The sequence below is a fragment of the Rousettus aegyptiacus genome, unplaced genomic scaffold (assembly GCF_014176215.1).
Source record: "Rousettus aegyptiacus isolate mRouAeg1 unplaced genomic scaffold, mRouAeg1.p scaffold_m13_p_14, whole genome shotgun sequence".
NCBI classification, from domain to species: domain Eukaryota; kingdom Metazoa; phylum Chordata; class Mammalia; order Chiroptera; family Pteropodidae; genus Rousettus; species Rousettus aegyptiacus.
The window spans coordinates 24,393,475-24,417,987 of record NW_023416289.1 but is presented as its reverse complement, the minus strand read 5'-3'; the positions used below and the strand labels follow the sequence as shown (position 1 = coordinate 24,417,987).

Sequence of the window (24,513 nt, the reverse complement as noted above, 5' to 3'; positions counted from 1 at the left end):
TATATTATAATATTGTATTATTGTATTACAGTAGCCATCCTAGTGTGAAAGCACTGGTTTCACATAATGAGGAATTACTGCCTTCGCCCTCCAGACAAGGAATCCAGTGACTCAGTCTCGCTTTAGAGACAAGAAACGGAGGCGCTGAGAGGGCGGACTGCCGCGGTACCCCGGCGGGTGGGTGGGCACAGCTAGGCCTCCTCGGGGCCGCCAGTGGGAGGCCTGGGCGTCACCGGGCAGAGCTTCAGGCTCCGACAGCTCCAACCAGGCCCTTCTGCATCCAGCCATCTTGGGCACGGGTTTCTGACTAAGACATTGTTAAAAGAAAGTGTTCCACAGCAACCTTCTTGCTCCCCCAAAATAAAAAGGCTTGAAGACCTTATGACCTTCTTACCATGGAAGGTAGAAAAAAATGAAAACCAACTTCCAAACCTCCATCATGCCCTGCTGTATGACTGAAGGTGAATATCCCATTTCTTCCTCTGTTCATGTGATTTCAGGAGTGATTCCAGCAGACTTTACTTATGTTAAGTATCACATTACTAGTAGCGTCTCCAAGCTCTCTGCCCCTTGCCTTCAGTGGAGCTCTGCGTTTGACATTTTTTAGCACCAGTCTTTGTAGGTTTATTGTTTCTAACTATGGTAGCAAGAGGAAATGATACAGAATTCTATTTTACACAGATAGAATTCTTCAATATATAACTACACTCTCGACATTAAGGTCCTCTATTGCTCTTAAGTCTAATTTCTTTTTCTCTTCTGAGGAAAGGAAATTCAAAACTGTTTTTGGGAGAAGACAGTGTGGAGGCTTATTCTGATGGGGCTGGAAGACACCGAGGCAGCGAGGCAGTGACTGCCGAGGAGGGCTGCCAAGGAGTTTATCCTAGCGTATCAGGAGCCAGGATCTGGGGAGCTGACACCCAAACCATTTAAGTGGTGGCGTAAGAGAGACAATATTCCATCCATCAATCAAATCCAGCCACACTGATAATGCTAATTTAGCAGGAACCACTGTAAAAATCAGGACCAATCAGAATGCCTTCCTCATCAAATTGTTTTATTAGGTTAAACAGCTTAAAGACGATTCATGTTGTTCAGTACCCTTCTAGAAAATATTTCAAGTTTTAAATGAACTTCCAATAGCTAACACAAAATTACTTTACCATACACAAATTTCAGATCAAAATACAACACTCTGTCTTTTTTCTTACAATTATAAAATCCAGTCAATACAAACTACATAGAAAAGATAAAACACTTTCACTGATCCTTGGTACAAGAGAACAGTACAATTGCAATATGTTCCCAAAGCACAAGCCCTGTGCTCACGGAAGGGGATCAACCCCTCATCACCCCACAATAAACTGAAGCATGTAAACAAAGTGCATGCTACTTGATTTAAGAAATTTAACATATCCTTTTGCGTCAGTATTACTTATAAACCATAAAGCAATTCTGTAAGAAAGGTTACTAATTCAAAATTACTTTGACTTTGCTAAATTTCATACTGGCAAAGAAACAGAAAATTGCTTCACAGAACAAATACATTTGGACCACAGGACATTTGAGACATGACATTTCAATGTAATCACATAAACACAATTTCTCTATTGTACTACTGAATTTGGGGAGTACAATTTTGTAAGTTGCAACTTCCTGATACTTCAAATATTTTGAACTCTCTGTATAATGTCTTTCATTTAATTCAAGCATTTTCCATTGCAAATCCCTGTTTTTCAGTAGTAGGTATTTCTTTAAAGATCAGGATACTTTATCACACATAATACAACCTAATCTGAATACATGCTTATGTAGACTTCTCAACTTGGAATCTTACTAGATGATAAAAGCTGCAGGATTTAAATTAAAAACTATTCTGTATGTACCATGTCAGAAAACATAGATAGGTTCATTAAACAAAGATTTGTGTTTAACATGATAAATTTTGATATGGCATTTTGGCAATTTGGTATTTACATGATATTTATAAAATTTTCCTTATGGTATTAAAAGCAACAAAACGACAAATCAAGAGTGTGCTAAAAACTGGTTCTTGACAGGGTGACTGTCACTTATCTGGCACCTGGTACCACACAGGCATCAGCCGATAGGAGCGACAGTGGCCATTCTACTGCACCAGGGCCTGCGGTGGAGACCGGCCCTGAGTGTGGGAGTCAGACTGAATTCACAACCCTGTTTTAAGGAATTGCCTTGACATTTCCTCTCATAGCAGAAGACCTACATCGGTGGTAGAGAACAAACGGATCTACACGTTTATGCGTTATAGATGGATCTCACTTACAGATGGATACAAACACCTTTGTCACCAGGAACACAGTGATAAAAATTTAGTCTGCCAGAGCCTGCGTGGTACTTCTGCAATACAGCTTCTGATGAGGATGGGAGCAAATGGGTAGAGAAGGGAGGTACTTTTGTTAAATCAGCTGATTATGCAGAGTTCTATTAATATATACTGCAGAACTGGCTGCAATGGTTGTTTGAAATTTCTACCGAAGCCACATTTATTTTTTTGATTGTCGCAATTCATGAATGGTAAGATTAAAAACAAAATGAGTACCACTATGTCACTGGTGACTTGGAAGGGTACAAGGGTGAGGAACCAAACAAAAGCTGTGTTACAAATGAGTCAAAATGAAATGGTCCCATCGGCAGAAAAATCCACTAACTAGATACTGAGCAAGTTTTGCTAAATAGCCTGTGCATCTCTCAACTTGAGACCACTTGATACATTTCCCACCATTATATTACCTACCCCATGGATTTTGGGTGATGGCTATTTTCATGTAGAACTTGAATTTTGAGGTCCCACATAGGAAGATGATGCTATAAACCCGCAGAAATTGAAGGTTTGTTTTTAAGCTGACGATACCCCTTTGTCCCATGTACTAGAGCCTACATATTTTTTTACAAAGCGAAAGAGTCAAATTCAATGAGCGTATGCTAGATTAATAATAACAGATTTATTGTCTGGAATTTCTTCTGAAGCAAAAATCCTTTGGAAAAAAAATATGAAAAGGTCTCTCTCTTTCTGTAAACAAGCAATTCTAATTTCTTATTCTATACACGATTTGGAGTGCTTTTCAATCAGAGCTAAAGAAGAGAAAAGGAAACAACGGCCTACTCTGCTCTACCAAATGCCAGCGAGCACGGTGCAGCGCAGACCCCACGTGGGGATACCTGCACAGGCCGGCGGGCGGCCGCAGGACAGCTTGTTTATGCCAGTTTCCAAGAGCTACCCAGGCCGTGGGCACCTCGCTCGGAGGACTTGCCTGCGCGGTGCCTGCTGGCTGGCGCTGAGGTAGTACGTGTAGCATCTGGAGCCCTGAGGGCTTCTGGGGTAGGCGGAAGGCGGGGCTGACCTGGGCCCCAGGGAGGCTCTCTAGTCTACAGTCGCTTAAGGAGCCACAGATATGTCATTGGTGATGCCTCAGATGGGGAGAGGCTCTGGGCCCCCTGGGTTCTCACCTGGGAGGCGCAGAGCAGTGTAGATTCTGAGAAGCTACCTCAGGCCTGGGTTACAAGTCTGGCTCTCTTGCAGCCAGGGCATGGTGGCTATGGAAAGTGCTAGTCATGAAGCCCAGGTCAGGGGCTCTCAGAAGAATGCCTTTCCAACACATATTGTTAGGCTAATGGTCTGGGAAACTATAAGTCTGTTTTTTTTGTTTTTGTGTTTTGTTTTGAATACATAATTCAGGCGGTTATAAAACCAAGCTGGGAGAGGTATGGGATGAGAAACAGAGGGCAAGGTGGGAATGCGACTGCCAAGAAAAGTGTGTAAAAAGAGTACTCTTAAAAACATTACCAAAATAACCTCTTCCACTTGACTGAAGTCCCTAAACTGGCACAGGAAGCAGGGCCAGCTGCGGGAAGGCCCGTTTTCTCAGAGTCCACCTAGTAGCAGTATCTTTGAGTGGCCACGATAGGACACAGGGAGGAAAAACAACACTGGTTCAAACAAAAGATTATTAATAAGTAAAGACGACTAGGAAACAGGGAGAAAACACATACACACAAGTAAGAGGAACACAGGCGGCTCCCTCCTGAGGACTGGGGTGCCCGTCCCGGCTTACGCTTGTTTCCTGTTTAGGGGACACCTTTCGTAAAGTAGGTGGGGTCAGGAAGAGACACACAGTGGCGGTGCCGTTCCTCTCCCTCCTCAACTGGGAGTGGGCTCCAGTGGGCCTTCACAGAGGAGGGACAGACAAACCAGGAGCGGAATCAAGTCCTTGAGAAATTCTTCTCAAAGGATAGGATACAATTTTTACCTATAAGCTTCCTTAAATCTACAGAGGTACTGAGAGATTTAAAACAGTAAGTATATAAAAAGCAAGAATCACTGTTCTAGTGACAATGTGGTTTTAGGGAATCTCTAGAAATGGAGTTCCGAAAGTTCTGCTGAAGGTGGTTGTCGCCGTTGGCCATGGCCGCAATCCAGAGACCGTGACCTGGTGGCCAGTAGAGAGGAAAGGAGGGGAGGAAAGAACGGGAGAGAGTATAGGTAAAAAGGAAGAGACTCGCCTCCTCAAAAATAATGTAAAAGTCAAAGTATGAACATTATTTTCTTTTTTATTAAAATTTTCACAAAACCTCTTGTCTACAAGGAGCTCTGGAGATCATAATCAATATCCTGCCACAGTGCATGAATGCTCTCACTGACCTGGTCACAGCGGAGGGAGTCACCCGTGGGAGTGCTTTCAGAGATGAGCGCTCAGGACCACAGAACGCATCCATTTTATCACGAGGCGATTCTATTTGAAAGTGCTATAACTGACCCCAAAATTCTGTCTCTATAGTTTCTGCCTGTTGGTCTAAGCCAGGCACTCTGGAGCTCACTCATCTGCTCATTCTAGAGGCTTCTCCACAGGCCAGAGCCTCAAGCCTTCAGAGGTTCCTGCTATAGCTTCCAGCGTGCCTGCCACTCAAGCTGTCATCCTTCGGGTGGCCTCCAGACGTGCTCTGGTCTCTCAAACTGCGGTGCCTGGAACTGGCAACTAAATGCAGTGGTCCAGAGGGCTAGCAATGCAGCACGTGCACGGATGGAAGAAGCAGAACAGACTTTTCTAGCTAGCACACCTCTATACAGACACGTGCTATCACTTTTTTAAAACAGTTGGCTTATGTTCAAATTATCAATGATTCCCCTCCCGCTTTTTTCCCCCTCCAATTAGGAATTATCTTTTCTGGACCTAAACAGAAGACTTTATATTCAGTCATCTTATTCGACTGTAAAGAGCACTGCAGACCCTAACACTCAACACTTAACCCACCCCAGCACTTTTCTCTGCCTTTGATTTTTTTTATACAAGTGACTAATAAAAATGTGAGGCTCAAAAACTGTTAGAATACCTCAGTCCATGTTGACAAGGATCTGTTCTTGGGTGTGGCTCTCAAATCTATTTCTCAGCACTTTCAACCCTTTTTCTACTTCCTTTTCTAGTTTACAAAGATATCAAGAATGACTATCAAATGTCTTATTGAAATAAAGATAAACAGGGCATATCATAGAGTAATCAATCTACCAGTCTCATAATCTAAACTGGAAAGGAAGTGATATTATAGAAGCATCAAGTAGTTCATTTTTGTATCACTTTGTTAAATAACCCTTCTTTATTTGAAGGTACAAAAGTTTTACGTGCATGTGTGCACACACACGAGCACTAGTAACACAAATTTTGTTTGTTTGCTTGTTTTTAAGTTTCACATCACATTGCATCCAAGTTAAGAAAGCAGAGTTTAGGTCTACTGATCTCAAACAGAGATCTAGAAAATATCCAGTTTATTTGACCAGTACGATCTACTACTTTTGATATTTTAGGGGAAAAAATTTCAACTTTGGTAAACAGTGTTAAGTACTCTTAGAGGGCTTCATTAGTCAAACTCTGAATTAAGGGTTATTTATAACTATTCTAAACACATGTTTTGGGATGTTTCAGCTCTCTGAATCACCTGAAATTTAAATTTTAGAGAAGTAGAAGGAGAGTGGTGGCATAGGGCCAGAAAGTAAATAATGTTATTGACACAAATGTACATTTACTTGTATATCGTGTGGCAGCAGACACAAGACTGGAGAAAGCATGAAGGCCAGGGATATTGACTGCAGAATAGCCTCTACCCCACAGTAGCTGCCATAATCAATGACTAGAGGCTGAGATGAGTGGCAATTCACAGCCCCCTAAGGCCATAACCACCACCACTATTTGTGTGCAAGGCACCAGCTAGCCCAAGTTCTCACCATCACTTCACTGAATCCTTACAACCACCCTAAGAGGTAAACAAATATCCATTATTCAACTTCCACAGGTAGGAAACTGAGCTTCGGGGTTAAAGGGCTTCTGAAGGTCACAAAGCTGCCAATGGTGGAAGTCTTTTAAAACCCACATGCACCTGGCACCACAAGCCCACACATGCTCGTAACCACTAGGTTTGCTTGGGAAAGCGCATCAAATGTTTACAGATGTTTTCCTCAAAATAATTAAAATCCAGGTTGGGGCTTTAAGGAATAAGCCTTGGTTCTCTTGGGAACCACTTAAGGAAATGTCTCACGGCCTGCTGCCAGATCCACATGGTGCTGACCTGCTGTCATCTGAGGAGAAACTCTGCTGTTTTACGGTCAGGAGCGAACCCTTTGAAAAGCCCTCTCAAAAGCACAAGCATAAAAATGAAATCTTGTTAACCCATAAGGATGGTTAAGTTTTTAGGTGTTACCTAGTACATAAATTATTCCTAGTATGCTGTTCTTAGGAATGAGCATAACTCTTCTGGACACTAGGGATAGTGGGTAATTCCTATAAGAAATCACACCTGGAAGGGATGGTCTGTCTACCTGATGGGCCTCACAGCTCCCCCAAACTTACCGACCAGGTAAGTTGACAGATGCTGGGGAGGCAGAGCCACACATGTGCCATGTGGAGAAGGCACATACAGGAGAAAGGTGGGGGCATTCCACTGACACACAGAACAAATCTGATTACTCGTGATTTTAAGTATAATGCAATTCTATGTTGTTCCCACCTCAACCCTGCACTTAGGAAACCCTTTCGGAGTTTCTTTTGAAAATCCCAGGTTACTAGAACTCAAAGGGAAGTAGACTCTAGTGATGAGCCTAGATTCATCAAATAGTTTCATCAAAACAAAAGATTCTTGGGAAATAAATTCATGAAAATACACTTAAATAGATCCTTAAACTGCTCAGGATAGCACCTTATAGAAAATGAAAATAGTAGCCCCAAGCGTCTAAATTCCAAACACCGGGTCGATCAAACTACCCATAGCAAAATTTCCTGTCTGATCCTAACAAGGATGGAAATTAAGCTCTCTGTTTTACATAACAGTGCAGTCTAAACACACTACTTTTCTACGTTATGAAAACATAGTCTTTTAAAGACTCTTTAAAGTTCAAGTTGAGTTTCAAGTAATCATTTTGCAGCAGCTCTAGGAGAATTGTTGTTCCCCTGATTAAAAGTGCCTATTAAAAAAAAATTTGAAAATACGCCTTAGAGAATTGTATTCCTCAAGGCCGCTTACTGCTTGCTTCCAGGCTTTTGTTAAAGGACAGAATGTGTTGAATATTTCTAAATTGGCAGGGGATCAAGCACAACACTACATAATGAGGTAGTCGAGAACAGAGTTTTTCCTATAAACACAAAGAACAAGGGAATAAGTGCATGTAATTCTCATCCAATTAAACAGGAAATATGATAAAGCAAGCTAGATATAGTCATATTTGAACGAAGTTCACTGGTTTAACTTGAAAAAAACATAACCCAAAGTTCTAAGGTATACTTTTTTTGTAACTGATGAATAAGAATAGAATAAAGTACTTAAAAATCTATGATTTGTAATGAAATGCTAAAAGTAAAGTTCTAGTAAATATAATTCATCAACCAGAAAGCAAGATAAACCTACATCAACTTGGGGTCTGAATTATTTGAAGTGGCCATTTATTCACATGGGTCCTATTAACCAGCTTGTCTTATGCAGTGTGTACCGGACTCTGTGGGCTGCCATCCTCCTCCTACTCAGAACTTCTCTAATTCACATCGCAGTGATTTAAGAATTTACAACTTTGTTAAGCCGCGAGGACATTAATGTCAAAAATTATAATTAGCTCAAATTTCATCTGAGAAGTGATTTAAAAAGATTAGTTTTTGCCCCCAAATAAGAGAAGGCAACAGGCATTTGTCATCAGATAATTACACAATGCTGTTTTAGATATTTGATTAAGAGTTTGTTATTAGATGTTTGAAAGGGAAGAAGTTTAAAAATCCAATCACTTAGAGAACGTCAATAATTGAATTAAAAAAGAACAAACTTCCCTCAACGGTATGTATTAGACCAAGAATAAAGTCATAACTGAGCTCCTCAGATTTAACAAAAATGGAACTTTTCAATGAGACAGAGTTGATATGTTTAAAATTAAAATAATAACAGACTTCCTTCTAAAAAATGCAAAACATTTAAAAAGTTACTAGTTGGCTTGCCAAAAACAAGAAAGTCTATAGTTGAACACGACTGAGATTTCACTGCCAGTAGGCAGGACAAACTCAACCTGAGTTCACATTCTCCTCAGATATGGGCAAGGGGTCACTCCTCTTCTTCACACCACAAATTTCTATGATTTCTGAACTGGCTCTAAAGAAAACTGTAGGGATTACTAAAAAGCTAGCAAAATACTTTCTTCAATATTGTAAGACAATTTCTTTTCCCCTTATTGATTACATGTGGCAAGAAAGGGAAGAATAAATGAAGTTTTAGCTCTTTAACGTAGAAACAGTTTCTCTTTCAAACATTTACTACTTTTATTCTTACGATTTTCTTTTTAATTCTAAAATTTCTATACTTAATTGACAAAGAAAACCAAAGATCTTTCAGCTCATATCTGTTCAACTTGCAAGAAATATATTTAGAGGTTTAAGTTGTACCACAAATGATTATTGTATTATTATAAAAATCCTTGTATGCCTAGAAAATTAAGTGATAGTCTAATAGGCTGAATGGTTAAAACGATAATCCAAAGGCCTGGATTCTGCTTTTGGTTTCTACTCACATCTGCAGTGGGGAAGGAAGCTGCATCTACGGGGCCTCACAGACTGCTCTCGGTCCAGTGGAGAGCACTGCACCACCACGGAGATGTGAGGATCAAAGCAGTACGTTCTGGAAAAGATTTTGAGCCTCATATAAAAAGCAATAAATAAAACCCAAAGGTAAATGTGATAAACATTAGTAGGTGTGCTGAGCACAGGGTCTTAAAAATCCCACAGAACACATGGAGACCACTGGGCTCTATGTCACATATGTCAGGCACTTTGCATTTTCAATTCTGTGCTAGTTTCCCACTCTTTATTATGAGGCCAGCTCATCTGTGTACCAAGTTTCTCTTTAAAATCCAGCAAGATAAGTCACTCTCAGAGAGTACTCTTCAATGCTGTGAAGAACATTACTTTGATCACAAGCATACTATGTTCACTGGCCAAACATTTACTGACTGTCTACTGTGTGCTAGACACTGGGATTAGCAGATGACTATGGTAGGAACCCTGCCCACAAGGAGTTTACAATCTGGAGGGAGGGCAGTATTACATCTGCCTCACTGTTAAGCTCCCCAGAGATCCAAGCAGAATTCTTAGTAGGCACTCACTAAATGTTTGTTGATTAAACCCAGGGCAGGCTTTTCTGCACCAGGGTCTCCTTTCACCGGCTCCCCAAGGCTCACGGGCTCAAGGGGCAGCCACTGAATGAGAGCAGCCTCCCCCTTCCTCCCACTGGTGTTTTTTGAGGGGGTCCCAGAACGTTTTAGCTCGATGCAATGAAAGTGCCACCTCATTCTTTCCCCAGATAATCAAATGTTTTCTTCATCTGACTACAGGAGGCCTCCTCTTGAATGAAGAAAGCCAACATTCTAATACTGCAGTGTTTCTAGCGCTCCTTGGAAAACTTTTTGGGATCCCTGGTTTGGTACGCTGAAGCAGGAACACATCAAATAAAACCCCAATGGACCAAGGCAGCTAACATATTTCTCTAAAAACCTCATGTACTGCCATGAGTAACTGAGGTGCCATAGCAAAGACAGCCTTATCTTTACCATGTCAATATAAAGAATGTTATTTCCTATACACTGCCTAGGGAACCTCTCCTCTACTTACAAATGATAAAAAAAGGCACTTCTAAAGCACCACTGAAGAAAGTGCCAGCATTACAGTGGTAGTGCAATATAACAAACTGCGTGCCATCCAACATCCCCCAAATGTTCTTTTTTGGTTGTTACAGTTTGAAAAAAATCCTACTGTTAGTTATCAACTCCTCACAGCAAAATAATGAATTAATGAAATAAACAATAAGTTTAGAAATTTCTCAGGCCAAATCTTTATAGCATACCAACCACTAGTTGGTAATAATCCCACTAAAGCAAAGAAATGCAAACACCAAGTAAAACTTAACTACAAACTACAAATATATTAAATATTTATACTCAACATGAGTTTAACATAGTAGTATAAACTGAAGGGCCACAGGCTCAAGAATTTATCTGAAGCACCAGGAGACAGTGATATATGTAGTTTGGAACTACAATTCAAAAAGTAAACATATACAGACTTACCAAGTCACATCACACACACGCGAGCACACACCCACACACACACCTCTCTCTCACACTTTTTCCTCGCTATAAGCATTATCACAAAAAACAAAAAACTTCATTTTAAATACTTAAATCTTTGAAAAATCTACATTTGGATGTGTTAAACAAAAACAAGCAAACAAACCGACTTTAGACTGTAGCATAGGAGAGATCCTTTAACTATTCACTTACTCTAACCTGAGACAACTTTCCTTCCTGTGGTGGGATAATGAAAATAAATTGCACTTCCCCCAAAGATGTTATATTGAAAATGTTAAGATCTATCCTCAGCCGCCAATTTCAACATATACCTGGTAAAAGTGCCTTATGGAAAAAGAAGCATCAAAAATTTATCAAGAAAAGATGTTTCAAGGCATTACTGGAATGTTAAAACACAAACCTGCATGAAATGAGTTAAAATTTATTTCACAATACTGAAATAACTAATTTACAAAAAAAAGTCACAATTAATTTTGGGACATAATAAAATTAAATACATCCCTATACTTCAACATAATATTTTTATATTTATATATAGTAAAATAACAGTTTGGCACTTAGCAGCTTTTGTTGGTTATTGCATCCCATATTATGTGGCAAATTTATTTAAAAAAACATTTCCAAATTTCGCAGCTACAGTGTCAATAAACTGAATTAAAAAAAAAAAATTTTATAAAATGAACTGACCAAGTACTTCAGGCACTGGTAATATTGCAGTAGGGACCCATTCATTCCTAAATAATGAACTGTCTCCTTGAAAAGGCCCAGTGTAGACTGGGAAGAATTCTCAACTTCAGAAATTGAAAAAAAGAATAGCTGATTGTCATAGCTTTAATAAGAAATTAGTTGCTACTTTAATGTATCCCAACTGCAGCTTCTGAATACCAAGGGTATGTCTGCACAAGATATTTTACTAAAGAAAATTTACTTTTTCAACAACTTGTTTTCTCTAGAACAAATATCTAATTGTAAAAAAAAAACAAACAAAAAAACCCCCACAAAAACCTAAGTTTCTTTCTTTGAGGTGGCCACATAGCTTGCTTTGATTAAAAGATATCCAAAGTATCATCGGAAAGTGTGCAGACAACAGCTGACTGGTACAAGATACAAAGCAAAAAGGCTGGCTTTGATTTACAGATCGAAGTTGATTGTGTTACATGAACGTGGGGCAAATCTGGCCTAGTGCCTCTGACAGAGAAGATAAAAACCTCATACTTTATTTTACCAAAATCTTCTGCCAGAATGGAGTGTGAACATGCCACGTACAACATTCTTTAGAACCCCCACGGGCAAGGCTCCTCTCAGCAACTTTTATAGCACTGTGTTGACTTCTACTGGGTGTAAACAAACAAACAAACAAACAAACAAACTGCTCACCCGTTTTTCTGTTCATGATGGGAAAACAGAAGTGACATTTCATATGCATGTTGACAGCATGCAAACATTCCATAGAGGAAGTATCTAGAAGAAATTCCTGTTCTCAAAATTTACAACCAAAGGATACACTTATACATTAATCATTATGACAAAATGCTGCTTCTCAGAGCCATATTCTAAGAGAAAAAAAGCTGTAGAAAACAATTAAAAATGAAGAATTCTATACTAAATTGATTAGAAATCTGATATTGCATAAAATTCAAATTATGAAGTAATCAAGCACTTTGAAGTCCCTGATTTCACACTAAGGTGGTATACTTCAAATGGAAAATATCTCACAAGATAAATGCTACTAATGACAGACTTATTTTCCCCCAACAGGAAGTGGAGTACAGTGGGTTGGCATGGGAGTGAGAGACAGGAAAGGAGGAAAAGATTAATTTGCTCTACTATGAAAAGAATGAAATTAAATTGAGGTAGTTTATTCTACCAGCTAAACTTTACTTGTAATTTGTCTAAAACTCTTACTAGTGAACAGCATTGAGAAAATTCTACTACAAAGACTAGATTCTTAACACGTTAGCATTCTAAGACAAGTTTTCAAAACCTAAACAGTAGTAAACAAGACTTTGTGTGCTTTCGGACAGATTATTTTTAAAAGTTTTTGATCCCTTTATATTTTGTCTGGACAGTTTGTTTTTGTTTTGTTTTTAGTCACAACAGACCTTTATTTGTCTGACGCGGGTCTTTCTTTTATAAAATCTCCTACTCGCTAATATCCTCATGTTTATTAAAATGGTTTTGATTGAAAAGGAAGAGTGGCACTGCTGAGATCCTTCACAGCTCCAAGAGTACTACCCCAGAAATTATGGCATGATGTACCTTAATCTAAATTAACACAGAAGTTAGCAACTTCCCTTGAATTTACATGAGGGCTGCAACCTGACTCATTTATTCATTGAGTTTTTACATACTAAGATAGAATGTCGTCAAAGAGAAATTTTATCTTAGTTTCAATTAATCATAATATAGTTTTAAAAAGATTCTCAGCACAGAGTACTAGTAGTAAATGGAGACTAGCTGGCATACAGTCCAATCTAATATTTTAGGCACAAACCTTAATTTGTTGGGCAGGGTTAGCATAATTCCTTCCAAGTACAGTAGAAAAGCAGTCTTGGTATGTTTGGATATGTTGATTTGCATATATGAATGTTTGTTTCTTTACCAAAGCCAGGTGCATGTTAGGAGTCAGATACGAGTTCCCTTCAGGGAAAATGCACCTTAGTATTTTAACTTCAATATTTTACATTATACCAATTCCCATGTCTCTCTTCCTTTTGACATTGACTAGCCTCCATTTGTCTATAGACATATCTAACTGGAGGACTGATTCCTCCCAGGTAGTTGTTCAACAGTTACATGTTCTCCCAAACAAGAGCTGAAGCTCAAGCTTTTAAGCATTATAAAATTACTAGAGTTACCATACAAAGCCCGGCACACAGAGCAAGTTTCGGCTGCCATCTCTGTTCCCCTCACATAAAGCCATGTTATGGTGCTTGGTCAGAAGCTCTGCTTCTGCTCTGCTTCCTCTTCAAGGTGAATGAACACGGATACGGAATAAGCCTTGTTGAAGCTGCAGGCGGAAAAGCTTGCAATTTGCAATACGTAAGGCTGCACACCCGGTGCGGCGAAGGTCGGATGGAAGGAGTGGTTTAGTGTGGTGCCAGGTGCCTGTGCTTCTTTTAAATTCGCGCACATAGTCGTAATTGGTGCCTAAACCATGAGAATAAGCAAGGGTGAGACAACATGCCTTGGAATCACTGGGAAACCGTTCCAACAAAGTCACCATAACATTCTTACCTGTATCAAGATCTCCGATAACATAAATACTGGCTCCTATCGGTACAGCTCCATAAACAAAAGAAGAACTGGCGGGGATGCATAAATTCTGGTCATTAAGATAGATCCACCTGAAAACAAACAGAAGGACAAAATTAAGAAAAATCAAAGGATGACCACAACATCTGGGAAGACTAAGGGGGACAGCGAAACTTGGTGAGCCTCCAACAGTACTAGGCATCGAGCCAGTAAATCTCAGCCCTGCACTCTACACTTGGCTAGCCACCGATCTGCTTCCTGTCACTACAGGTATTAGTTTTACCTGTCCTAGACTGTCCTATATATTGAATCATAAAGAATATGCACTTTTCAATCTGTTCCTTTTCCTCAGCACAATGTTTCTGAGATTTATCCATGTTGTTGCCTGCATCAATAATTTGTTTCTTATTTCTAAGTGGTATTCTATCATATGGATACACCAGGGTTTGTGTACCCATTCATGTGTTCATGCTCATTTGGGCAGCATCTAGTTTTGGCTTACTGTAATAAAGCTGTTCTAGGCATTAGAGTGCAAATCCTTTTTTGTGAACTTATGATGCTATTTATTGACTTGTTTGGTTATATGGTTAAAGGTACATTTTACTCAATAAGAAAAAAATGTCTTTCTCAAAGTGTTGTGCCATTCTGCATTCTGGTTAACGACGTATGAGAACCCCAACTGCCTGGCATCAGGGCCAGCTCTTGGTACTGTCAATCTTTTTCGCCTTATCGATATTAGTGGTATGCACTGCTCTGAAGACTAATGATGTCGAACATCTCTGTATGTGCTTATTGGCCATTTTATATATCTTCCTTGGAGAAATGTCTATTTAAAGATTTGCTCATTTTTAAAAGTGGGTTTTCTGTCTTACTTTTGAATTGTAAGATTCTTTATATTTGTGGATAAAAGTCTTTTGTTAGATACATGTATTATAAATATTTTTCTCAAAATGTAGATTTTTTAATTTTCTTAATCGAAGCTTTTGAAGAACAGAAGTTTTTCATTGTGATGAATTCCAATTTGTCCTTTTATTCTTTTGTAGTTCGCGCTTTCTGTGTTCTTCTAAGAAATCTCTGCCTACTCCAAGGTTGCAAAAATTTTCCTCCTATGTTCTTTTCTGGAAATATTGTGGTTTCAGTTTTCACGTTTAGGTTTTATGATATAGTTCAAGTCAATTTTTGAGTATGGTGTGAGGTAAGAGTCAAAGTTCTTTTTTTCACATACAGATATCCAGTTGTTCCAGCATCATTTGCTGAAAAGACTTCTTCCCCTACTAAATTGCCTTGGCACTTCTGCTGAAAATCAATTTAATAACCAAGAAAAGGAGCCAAGGCTCCATGAAGAAGTGGCTGATTCCACAGCTGAGACAGAAAATACAAGATGAGCCTGGAGCACCTTGTACTGCCTGCCAGAGAGAACGTGCTTGAAAAAGGATGGGGCATGTCAAACGGACATAGAAGCCGCTATGAAGTGGCTCCCAGTGGCCAGAGCTGGAACAAATTGAACAACAAAATAATGCTGCTATTAGATCTATAACTCACAGAATAAACATCCATGAGTCTATGCTGATATAAATAACTGAATCCATTAAAAAGAAACAGGGAGAAGGGACAGGTCTTCTTTTCAGAATTACAATTAACAAATGTAGAAGGAATGAGAGAAATAGAAAAATCACTATTAGGCAAACGCCATAGTAATAACCACTGCAGGGTGGTCCACTGATGGGTACCAAATTAGTGATGAAAGAACATGTGTGTATATTCTCAAGTTCTCTCTTCCAAGATATTTGTTAATTACAAGTGGGGGGGGGGTGGGGAACCCACAGCTTTACAGTGGACACACTCAACAGACACCACTTTAACTAGGTGATTGAGGTGAGCATCACTGGAAATAAGACATAGCGACATCACGTTCTTCCTGCTGTGGTGCAGAGGGGCACAGCATCACTTTTGTGGTATTCCTGCCCAAAATACTCAACCACTGCCTAATCACAAGAAATCATTAGACAAATCCAGATTAAGAGACATCCTATTGAAAAGCTGACCAATAATCTTCAGGAGTATCACCAAAGACTGAGGAACCACCACAGATGAAAGGAGGCTAATGAAATACAGCCGAGCGCACTGTCAGATCCTGGATTAGATCTTGGAGCACACAGAGAAAAAATACTGGTAGACAAGCTGGTGAACTTCAAATAAAGTCTGTAGTTTACTTAATAAAATTTGTACCAATGTAAATATCCTGGCTTGACATCTGTACTACGGTTACATAAGATGTTAACATTAGGAGAAGCTGAGTGAATGGCTTATGGGAACTCTATTTTTGCAACTTTCCTACAAGCCTAAAATGATTCCAAACTCAACTTTTTTTTTTTCTTGCTAAAAAAACAACAACACTAGACTCTGCTGTGTAATATGTTCATTCAAGGTAATTTGACCAATTTGAATAGCTCTAAATGCACAAACAGGTCATAGGAGACCTCAGCCAGACCTGGGAATGTATCTAAACCCTTGAGAACTTCTGAAGTCCAGGTCGACACTCATCACTGGAACATACAGGAGTACGGACACCACTCCTGGTATCTCAAAATCGATGCTACAAAGTGTCCTAAGCCAGTGGTGTAGGTCTAGAGCATCACGATTTGCTAAGCACAAATGTAAAACTATTTCACTAAGAACAGCACTTTTATTTCAATGAACATTCTTCCCAGATTGCTATAAAGCCATAGCTTCCACATTTTGAATTCCAAGAAACATAGAAGCAAAATGATTTTTTCCAAGATCCTATAACTCAGAAGCGAAACTAATGTAAGCTGCCATATTTCTAAATACTTTTATTATCTAACATTGATTCACTTAACACCCGAATGTTGACTGGTTCGGCCTCTGACTATAATATGCCTCGAATTAATAGGAAAAATGAAAAATCAAAGCTTTCACTGAAAAGAGAGAATGGGGACCTGAACAGGTCTTTGAAAGAAAAGGTCTGAAAACGTCAAACTGCAATAACTGACTTATTCACATTTTATGTCTTCGGGGCTAAATGTAAACAACCAAACCTCCAACATTTAAATTCCAAGCTCCAGATGAAACAAGCTGATGAGAATCTCTGTGCCTTGTCTGCAGCTGCACTGCATCCGCAGGACCAATTCCAGTGGCAACGCAACGACTCCTCTGAGAAACCCATCAACAGGGCCACGAGTGCGCTCACGGAGGTAACTGGCACTTCTAAATTAGGGCAGACCTGACTAGATTATCTACTGAAAATGGACATCAGAATACAATGGTATTTTAGAGCACTTTGTAGAGTTGAGAATTTAACATAATCTCTCCCTGGAAAATTAAACAAAGCTGAAGAAACTGGTTCATATGGATGGTCTACCAAATTGGTCCAAAGGAGATAAATGATTCAGAGTTCCTAGGAGTCAGCAAAATCATCCTAGGTGATTTTCTATGGTGCTGAGGCTTCATGTTAAATAAAACTAACATGAAAGCTTAATTGGATCATGTATTTAGCGGCTACTAATACAACAGGTAGAAAAGGCACGTAGTTTTGCATTTCTCTACCATTTATCACTTCATTGACCTTGAACAGTTTAGCTAACCCAGTCTCTGTAAAGTGGGGATACCAGACATCATCACTAACTTCAAATGACCATTGTGAGGATGAAATGGAATCACTAACGTAAAACACTTTGCATCGTATCTATGATGGGAGGCATCAATAAGTAGTAGTGATTTTTTGCAATGAATGAGGCAATATTATGCCTTTAGTTACAAGATTTTCAAACTTGGGCTTATCAGGACTGGGGAGCTACAACGAAGTGTCTTCTAATAACTCAGAATTAAGACTGCCCTTGAGAATGACACTAAAACACAGCAGGGATCATGGCAGCAAGCTTCGGGGAAAGTAGAGCAGGAAGAGAAAGGCAGGCGAGAAGAGGAGATGGGCAATCAACTCAGGAGAGAGAAGAAAAGAGGGAGCTTTAGAGAGGTTTCTGCTTTTAGGGAGGAAGGAGCTCTTAAAAAGCCGATCTTCCTGGAAGGAAAATCTACAAACTCTGGACAAAATAAAACAAACAACTGCCTGAGGACTCAGGAGTCTGAGTAAAACCAGGCCGATATGGGGAAAGCTGAAAGATGAACATGTCTCCCATGTGGAGTGTTTCTGTTCTTTGGTAGCTTTATGCATGGGGAAGGCTGAGGGTAACAGCTGAAACCCTGAAAGAAAACTCTGCTGTCTTTTTGATCACTGGAATCAGGGTAAACAGAACATTTTGGGGCAAACAGGGTCACCGAGGTGTGCAGGGGACTCTTATAAAGATGGGAAGTAGAGAAGAACCCCTATATGTGAATCCACTTATCTCGAGTCTTTGACTCCAGAACACGAATGCTTGTAACTAAGGCTTGAAGAACTGAATTCAGACGTGAGCAGCTGCCCGCTGCAGGTATGACAGCCTGCAATTTGAGTCTAATCAAATCTCCTGCCTGCTGAAACTCTCAGAGCAATACTCTGAAGCAATATGAGACTTCAGGGCCTCAACAACGTCTAGGACGCAATCCAGAATTACTCAACGAAAGAAGAGCCAGAAAAATGAGAACCCATTCTCAAGGGAATAAACAATCAACAAATGCCAACTCTGAGATGACTCAGATGCTGGGATTTTCTATCAGGCAGGGACTTGAATGCAGCTACCACAACTAGGCACAGTAAGAGAAAGGTGTTTATGATGAAAAGGTAGAAGATTTCAGCAGAGAAATGAAAAAAATTCAAAATTCTACCTGAATTAGCTAGGGAAGGAAGAGCAGAATAAACTCTAAGTAAAATGAAAAAAAATAATAATAACACAAGAGCAGAAATGGAAAACACACAATGGAGAAGAAAATTAACAGCTGGTTCTTCGTTGGAAAGAAAAATGCAGTGGTAAGCTTTGTCAATAGAGGGTGCTGGAGGGACTACAAGGCCTCTCCCTTTGCTAAATACTATTAGCTCTATTTGGCAAGTAATGAGGAAATATGAAGAATCTTCATCAGGAGAATGAAATGATCAAAGTCACATTAATTTTTCAAATGCACAAGCAGGTGAATGTAGGAATGAAAACTGGTCAGAAAGCTAACGACATTGCACATAAGAAAAGAGTGAACGCATTGGGGTGGGAGCAGAGACATAAAGGTGAGTGAATGTGAAAAATATTAGAGTTAGAAAAAAGAATTACAAATGGGTAGTTAAAAAATTGTCATGGGGATGTGAACATAGAGAACATAGTCAATAATATTGTAATTATGTATAAACAGTGCCAGGTGGGCATTAGAGTAATCCAGGTAATCACTTTGTAAGTTATATAAATGTCTAACCACTATGCAAAACATCTGAAACTAATATAAAACAATACTGAATGTCAACTCTAATTGAAAAATAAAAACCTTTAAAAAAATTTTAAAAAGAAAATAAGGCATGACAACTGATGAGATGCGATGGACAGGAGAGAAGCAATGATGATGTTTTTTGAGTATGGACAACTGAGTGGATGGCAATATTAGTAAAAGAAGCGGGCACAAGGAACGGAATCAAGACACTGTCATTCGGATATAGTAAGTTGTTTCTATGACTTGGTATAACTTATGGCGATTACTTTGCTTTCCTTCAGTTTGTTTTTAGTCAGAAACATAGAAAATAATAAGATATGGCAGTTTTCCAGGAAAGTTTTACCCTAAAAATAGGGAACAAAGGCAGGAAAGACAAGAGATTACTTAAAACAATAAATGGTCTCCAATCTAATACAGATTGCTCATCTGGCAACAGTTTCCAGGGAATGCAAATATAACATACTTGGAAACATCCGATCTCTTAAGAAATAAAAATATGCTATTTTCTTTCTATAGATATTTATGGGAAAGGTAGACTCTGGGGCCAGAATTCCCAAGTTCAAATTCAAGCTCTGCCACTTGCTACCCTGTGTGTCTTTGGGCACATTACTTAACCTGTTTTAGTTTCCTCACAAGTAAAATAAGAATAAAAAGAGTACCTATATCTCAGAGGGCTGTTGTACAGATTAAATGAGTTGACTTAATACATGGCACTTATGTTACATATGTTCTTAGTGTTATCTAAGCAAGTAAGAATCCTATATAGTTGAACCTCAAACAACCTGGGGGGCGGGGAGGTTAGAGGTGCTGACTCCTCTGCACAGTCAAAAATCCATGTATAACTTTTGACTCCCTCAAAACTTTACTAAGTGCTTACTGTTGACCAGAAGCCTAACTGATAATATAAACAATCAATTAACACATATTTTGTATGTTATATGTATGTTGCATTCTAACAATAAAGTAAGCTTAAAGAAAATGTTATTAAGAAAATCATGAGAATATATATTTACAGTACTGTATGTTATTTATTGGAAAAAATCCACATATAAATGAACATACATAGTTCAAACCCATGTTGTTCAAAGGTCAAATGTATATTATATTGACAAGAGAAACTAAACTTTCTTCATTCTGTTTATAAACCAACATTAGAGAGCTTAGAAATAAGGAAGCTAAACATGAGAATTTTATTTAGAGATACTTTTAAATAGCAAAGAAGGAACAATACTCATGTTTAACAATTATGAACTGAAAGTAAGTAATATACTTCTTTTGAAAGCTTATCAACTATAAATATGAAACAACCTGATAGAAATACAAAGGTTCCTATAATTTGTAGCATACCAAGGGCAGACTGAGAAATTTTATAGCCAGATTTAAGTCTTATACATCAAAATAAGGACAGAAAATGGTAAAATCATAAGCAACCTTGATTGTTTCAGTGAGTTATAGCTCTACAGCTTGTACCGTCTACATGGTAATTCAGCCATTATGAAAAAGGCTCATATCAATATTTTATCAGAAACCAAACATACTGACCACTACTTGTTAATGAAGTTGGGCAGATAGTCTCAGGATTCATTTGGGCAGGAGATTAATATACTATTTCATATCTTGGACTATCAGCCCTCATTGTATTATATCAAGGAAGAGTAATGTAGAAAAGTCTTTGAAATTCTGCTTCCAACTCCACCCTCGCAAACATCCTCTAAATCATGGGTCCCTAACCCTGCAGCAGACCAGTGGGTACCAGTCCCGTGGCCTGTTAGGAACCAGGCCCCATAGCAGGAGGTGAGTGGCAGGCAGGTGAGTGACGTTTCATCTGTATTTGCAGCCACTTCCCAGCACTAGCATCACCACCTCAGCTCCACCTCAGATCATCAGGCATTAGATTCTCATAGGAGCACTGGTCCCTGGTGTCAAAAAGGTTCAGGACTGCCGCTCTAAACTGTTCTCACACTTTGTTTAGTAAATTTTCCTAAAAGAGTCTACCCCTGTAATTAAAGGGTGGGTGGGGAGAAGCATGCAAATTCCCTAAATTTAAAGTACATTAAAAGTTAGGTAACATTTATATATCTTTCAAAACCTTGACAACTACTCATTATTTGTCCTAATCTAAAATAATGTAAAATTAAATGTTATATGCTGGCACCCCCTTCTGGTAACATGACTGAAACTATCACAAGATTAATTTTAGCATGGCAGTTTCCCTGTAGGATTTGAAAATATTACTGCAATAAGAACATTGTTTAGTGGTTACAATAATAAAACCTGTGAGAAGAAGATGGGAGGTTGGGAAGAATGTTATCCATTCTACTAGTCATATATGGCAGCCTGTCAGAAGTTTTAAGAGTCTCTGACACCATCTTCACCGATGTAATCGGCATTTTACTGAATGTCTAATATAGGCCAGTTACAAGACTAAAGCTAGGGTCCAAAGTTGGCAGTGCTGGACCTTGCCCTGATGAAGCTTATGGTTAATGACTATAATCCAAGAGTGATATATGTACAGAGTGTTATGAAATCACAGATTGAGAAACTGAAATCAGACCTCTAGGGAGTGATAATCAAGCAGAGTTTTGGAAGAGACCAAATTAACTGGATAAATATGAAAAGAGAAATTTTAGGCAAAAGGAATAGTACAAAGGCATAGCGCTGAGATAACCAGGACGTGTTTGGGAGAAAAATGTTGCTGAGTGTGAGTCAAGTGAAGCATCTGCATTGAATAGCAGCGGAAAGAATAGACAAAGGCCATATCGCAAATAGCCATATATGGTAAGTGAAAGAGTCTAAACTTCTTCCTAAAAGCTACAGGGAGCCAATGAATGATTTTAAGGTACCAAGTGTCCAGGTCTGATCTACATTTTAGAAACACTTTTCTATGGTTTTCCTTTAAGTTATCAATACTTCTGAAGTCACTGAATTAAATATCTAATATGCATTAGACATATCTCCTAAATAGGAGACATATCTCCTAAATGAAGTAACTTGAAAACAAAAGTAAATAAAGCTAAAACATGACTTTGAAAGCAAACAAACAAAAAGTTGCAGAAGCAGCTATGAAACCATTCATAATTACCTTTTAAACTCATCATGGTAGAATTCAGACTTGCAAGTTACCATCTCACCACCCTGGATGTCCTCACGACTTCTAACTCCCCCAAATACATACAGCTCCATGGCAACTCCGCAAGCCACCGCTCCAAATCTGAAAGGCCACACAGAACATATTAGCTATTGGATTTACAACTCATGACCCGATTCCCTAATTCCTCTTATGCTTGTTTTAACTCTGCAGCATTTGGTGTTTGGTGAATATGTGGGTATTCCTTTCTCAGGTAGTGGATTATTCATTTAATTTTATGTAAATCAAATGCCAAATCAAATAAAAGGTTTGTTTGAAAGGAGGAGCAAAAGCCAGGTTCAGGGAAACCTATAAAGTCCACATCAGGTTCTTCACCTTCTCTCTTTTAGTGGACATATAGCAGTCCATTGCTGGGTTCTTGGGTCATAACATTCCACAGATTCAAACAGTTTTCCATATGATCCTCCACCCATGGCATAGATTTTCTTTTTCATAGCTGCATAGCAGCCAATCTGAAACAAGAAAGCCACAGTGGGAAAGGCAACATTTAGTACTGAAGTTAGATGAATAAATACTAACTTGTCTAGAGAGCACTATCAGATATTTGAAAAAGGATTTGATTTCTAATAGTAAAACTATGGTGCTTTCCAATATTATAACTGGACTTTAAAGTGAGGTAATACACATGTTAATCCTCAAAAAAAGATTTGCTTCACCTAGTACAATTTCACCAAGTGAGTTAAGTAAATAACCTTCATTTTTAAAGGAGCTTTCCAGTCTCTCCATCCTTTCATTACTATTTGCAGATTTCAAGATTTAGATTCCATGGAGCAAGATGCCACTTCACTCCTGCCCAAAATAATTTAGTTGAAAGGGCACAGACAGTGAAAGAACAATTACGAGTACATCCCAGTACCTAAAGATGTAAAATAGCTGCGGCACTGGACAAAGCTTTGGCTTGATGATGAACTCCCTGCCTACACCAGGGAATATAAATGCAGACGGTGCTCTGAACAGCTAACGGGAGCCATTTGTTTTCACTCTGTACAGGAGGCAATGGCAGTTGTTTGCCTGTAGATTAATGTTTCTCCCCAGTACTATATGATAATAAAGAAAATATGTTTGGGAGATCTGATTGCTTCCCAGGTTAGCACACTCACAAAGCATTTATCTGGTGTAGGTCTTAGACACAGCAGTGCTGCACAGAGCTCACCGTCATGGTAAACACACACTCTATTTCCTAGCTTGGTGTATGGCTGATAATGATGAAATCAAACTACCAACAGAGGCAGAATTTTGTAATGTTAATTCTTTTAACACTATCAATCATATTAAAAGGCATATGTAGAAAATGAAGAAACATTAACCTTTAAAATCCAGTTTGTAATCACAAAATATAGTTCTCACCTTTCTAACCATGGTTAAATTAGGTTGCTTTGTCCAGGTTTTAGAATAAATATCGTAACACTCCATGGAAATCAGCTCTTTTTCACCATCCTCTCCTCCTAAAATGTACAGCATTCCATCTATCTCCACAATTCCAAAGTTATGTCTTGCCTGAAAAGACATCAAAGATCTTTGTATACGAAAGGCCAGCTAACATATCGAAAACTGAGTTACATATTTAACAAAAATTATAGAAATCACTATATTCCAGAGTTCCAGCAAAGAACTGCCATGCTCAAAACCATCTTGTTCTAATATTTCTGACTTCTCTAGCAGCTCACTTTTCTACTGCAATTGACAGAGAATACAAGTCCAAGAATCTCTCAAAACTAGAGAATTACCTGCATGGTAAATTCATGTTCAGAATCACTACTTTTTACTCACCATAGCTTATGACAAGAAAAAGGACTATTACCTTCTGGTTCAATAAAATTATCTGTGTTTAGCAATGGACTATAATTATTTTCCAGATTGATGTTTGAAAGACAAGAACCACAGCAACAGGACTGCCTGGGGCTGGAAAGGCAGTGAGGAGAACAGGCAACGACAGAAGCCCGAGGTATTTCACAACTCATTCGGTCAATGAGTATTTCCTTAGTGTCCGTATGTGCCTAGCACTATTACAGGGCTGAAGATAGAGCTCTGAACAAATCCCTGCCATCAAAGAGTCTGCGTGGACACTTTAAAACTCCAGAGTATGTGAGAAGGTGCTACATGG

The 24,513-nt window shown here is 38.8% G+C and overlaps 1 protein-coding gene across 3 annotated transcripts in view; it reads right to left on the bottom strand.

Annotated features, from left to right (window-relative positions):
* Positions 1-1,036: 1,036 nt before the first annotated feature.
* GAN (gigaxonin) overlaps positions 1,037-24,513 on the bottom strand; it is a 56,827-nt gene continuing 33,350 nt past the window's right edge. For 2 of the 3 annotated variants that reach the window (XM_016165920.2, XM_036231513.1), the window contains exons 7-11: positions 23,757-23,906; positions 22,725-22,861; positions 22,344-22,472; positions 13,877-13,986; positions 1,037-13,789 (exon numbers count right to left, since the gene is read on the bottom strand). In XM_016165920.2, the coding sequence (XP_016021406.1) occupies positions 13,608-13,789; positions 13,877-13,986; positions 22,344-22,472; positions 22,725-22,861; positions 23,757-23,906 (708 nt within the window). In that variant the 3' untranslated portion in view covers positions 1,037-13,607. The remainder of the gene's footprint in view (positions 13,790-13,876; positions 13,987-22,343; positions 22,473-22,724; positions 22,862-23,756; positions 23,907-24,513) is intronic. The other variant, XR_001599535.2, reaches the window with a different exon arrangement.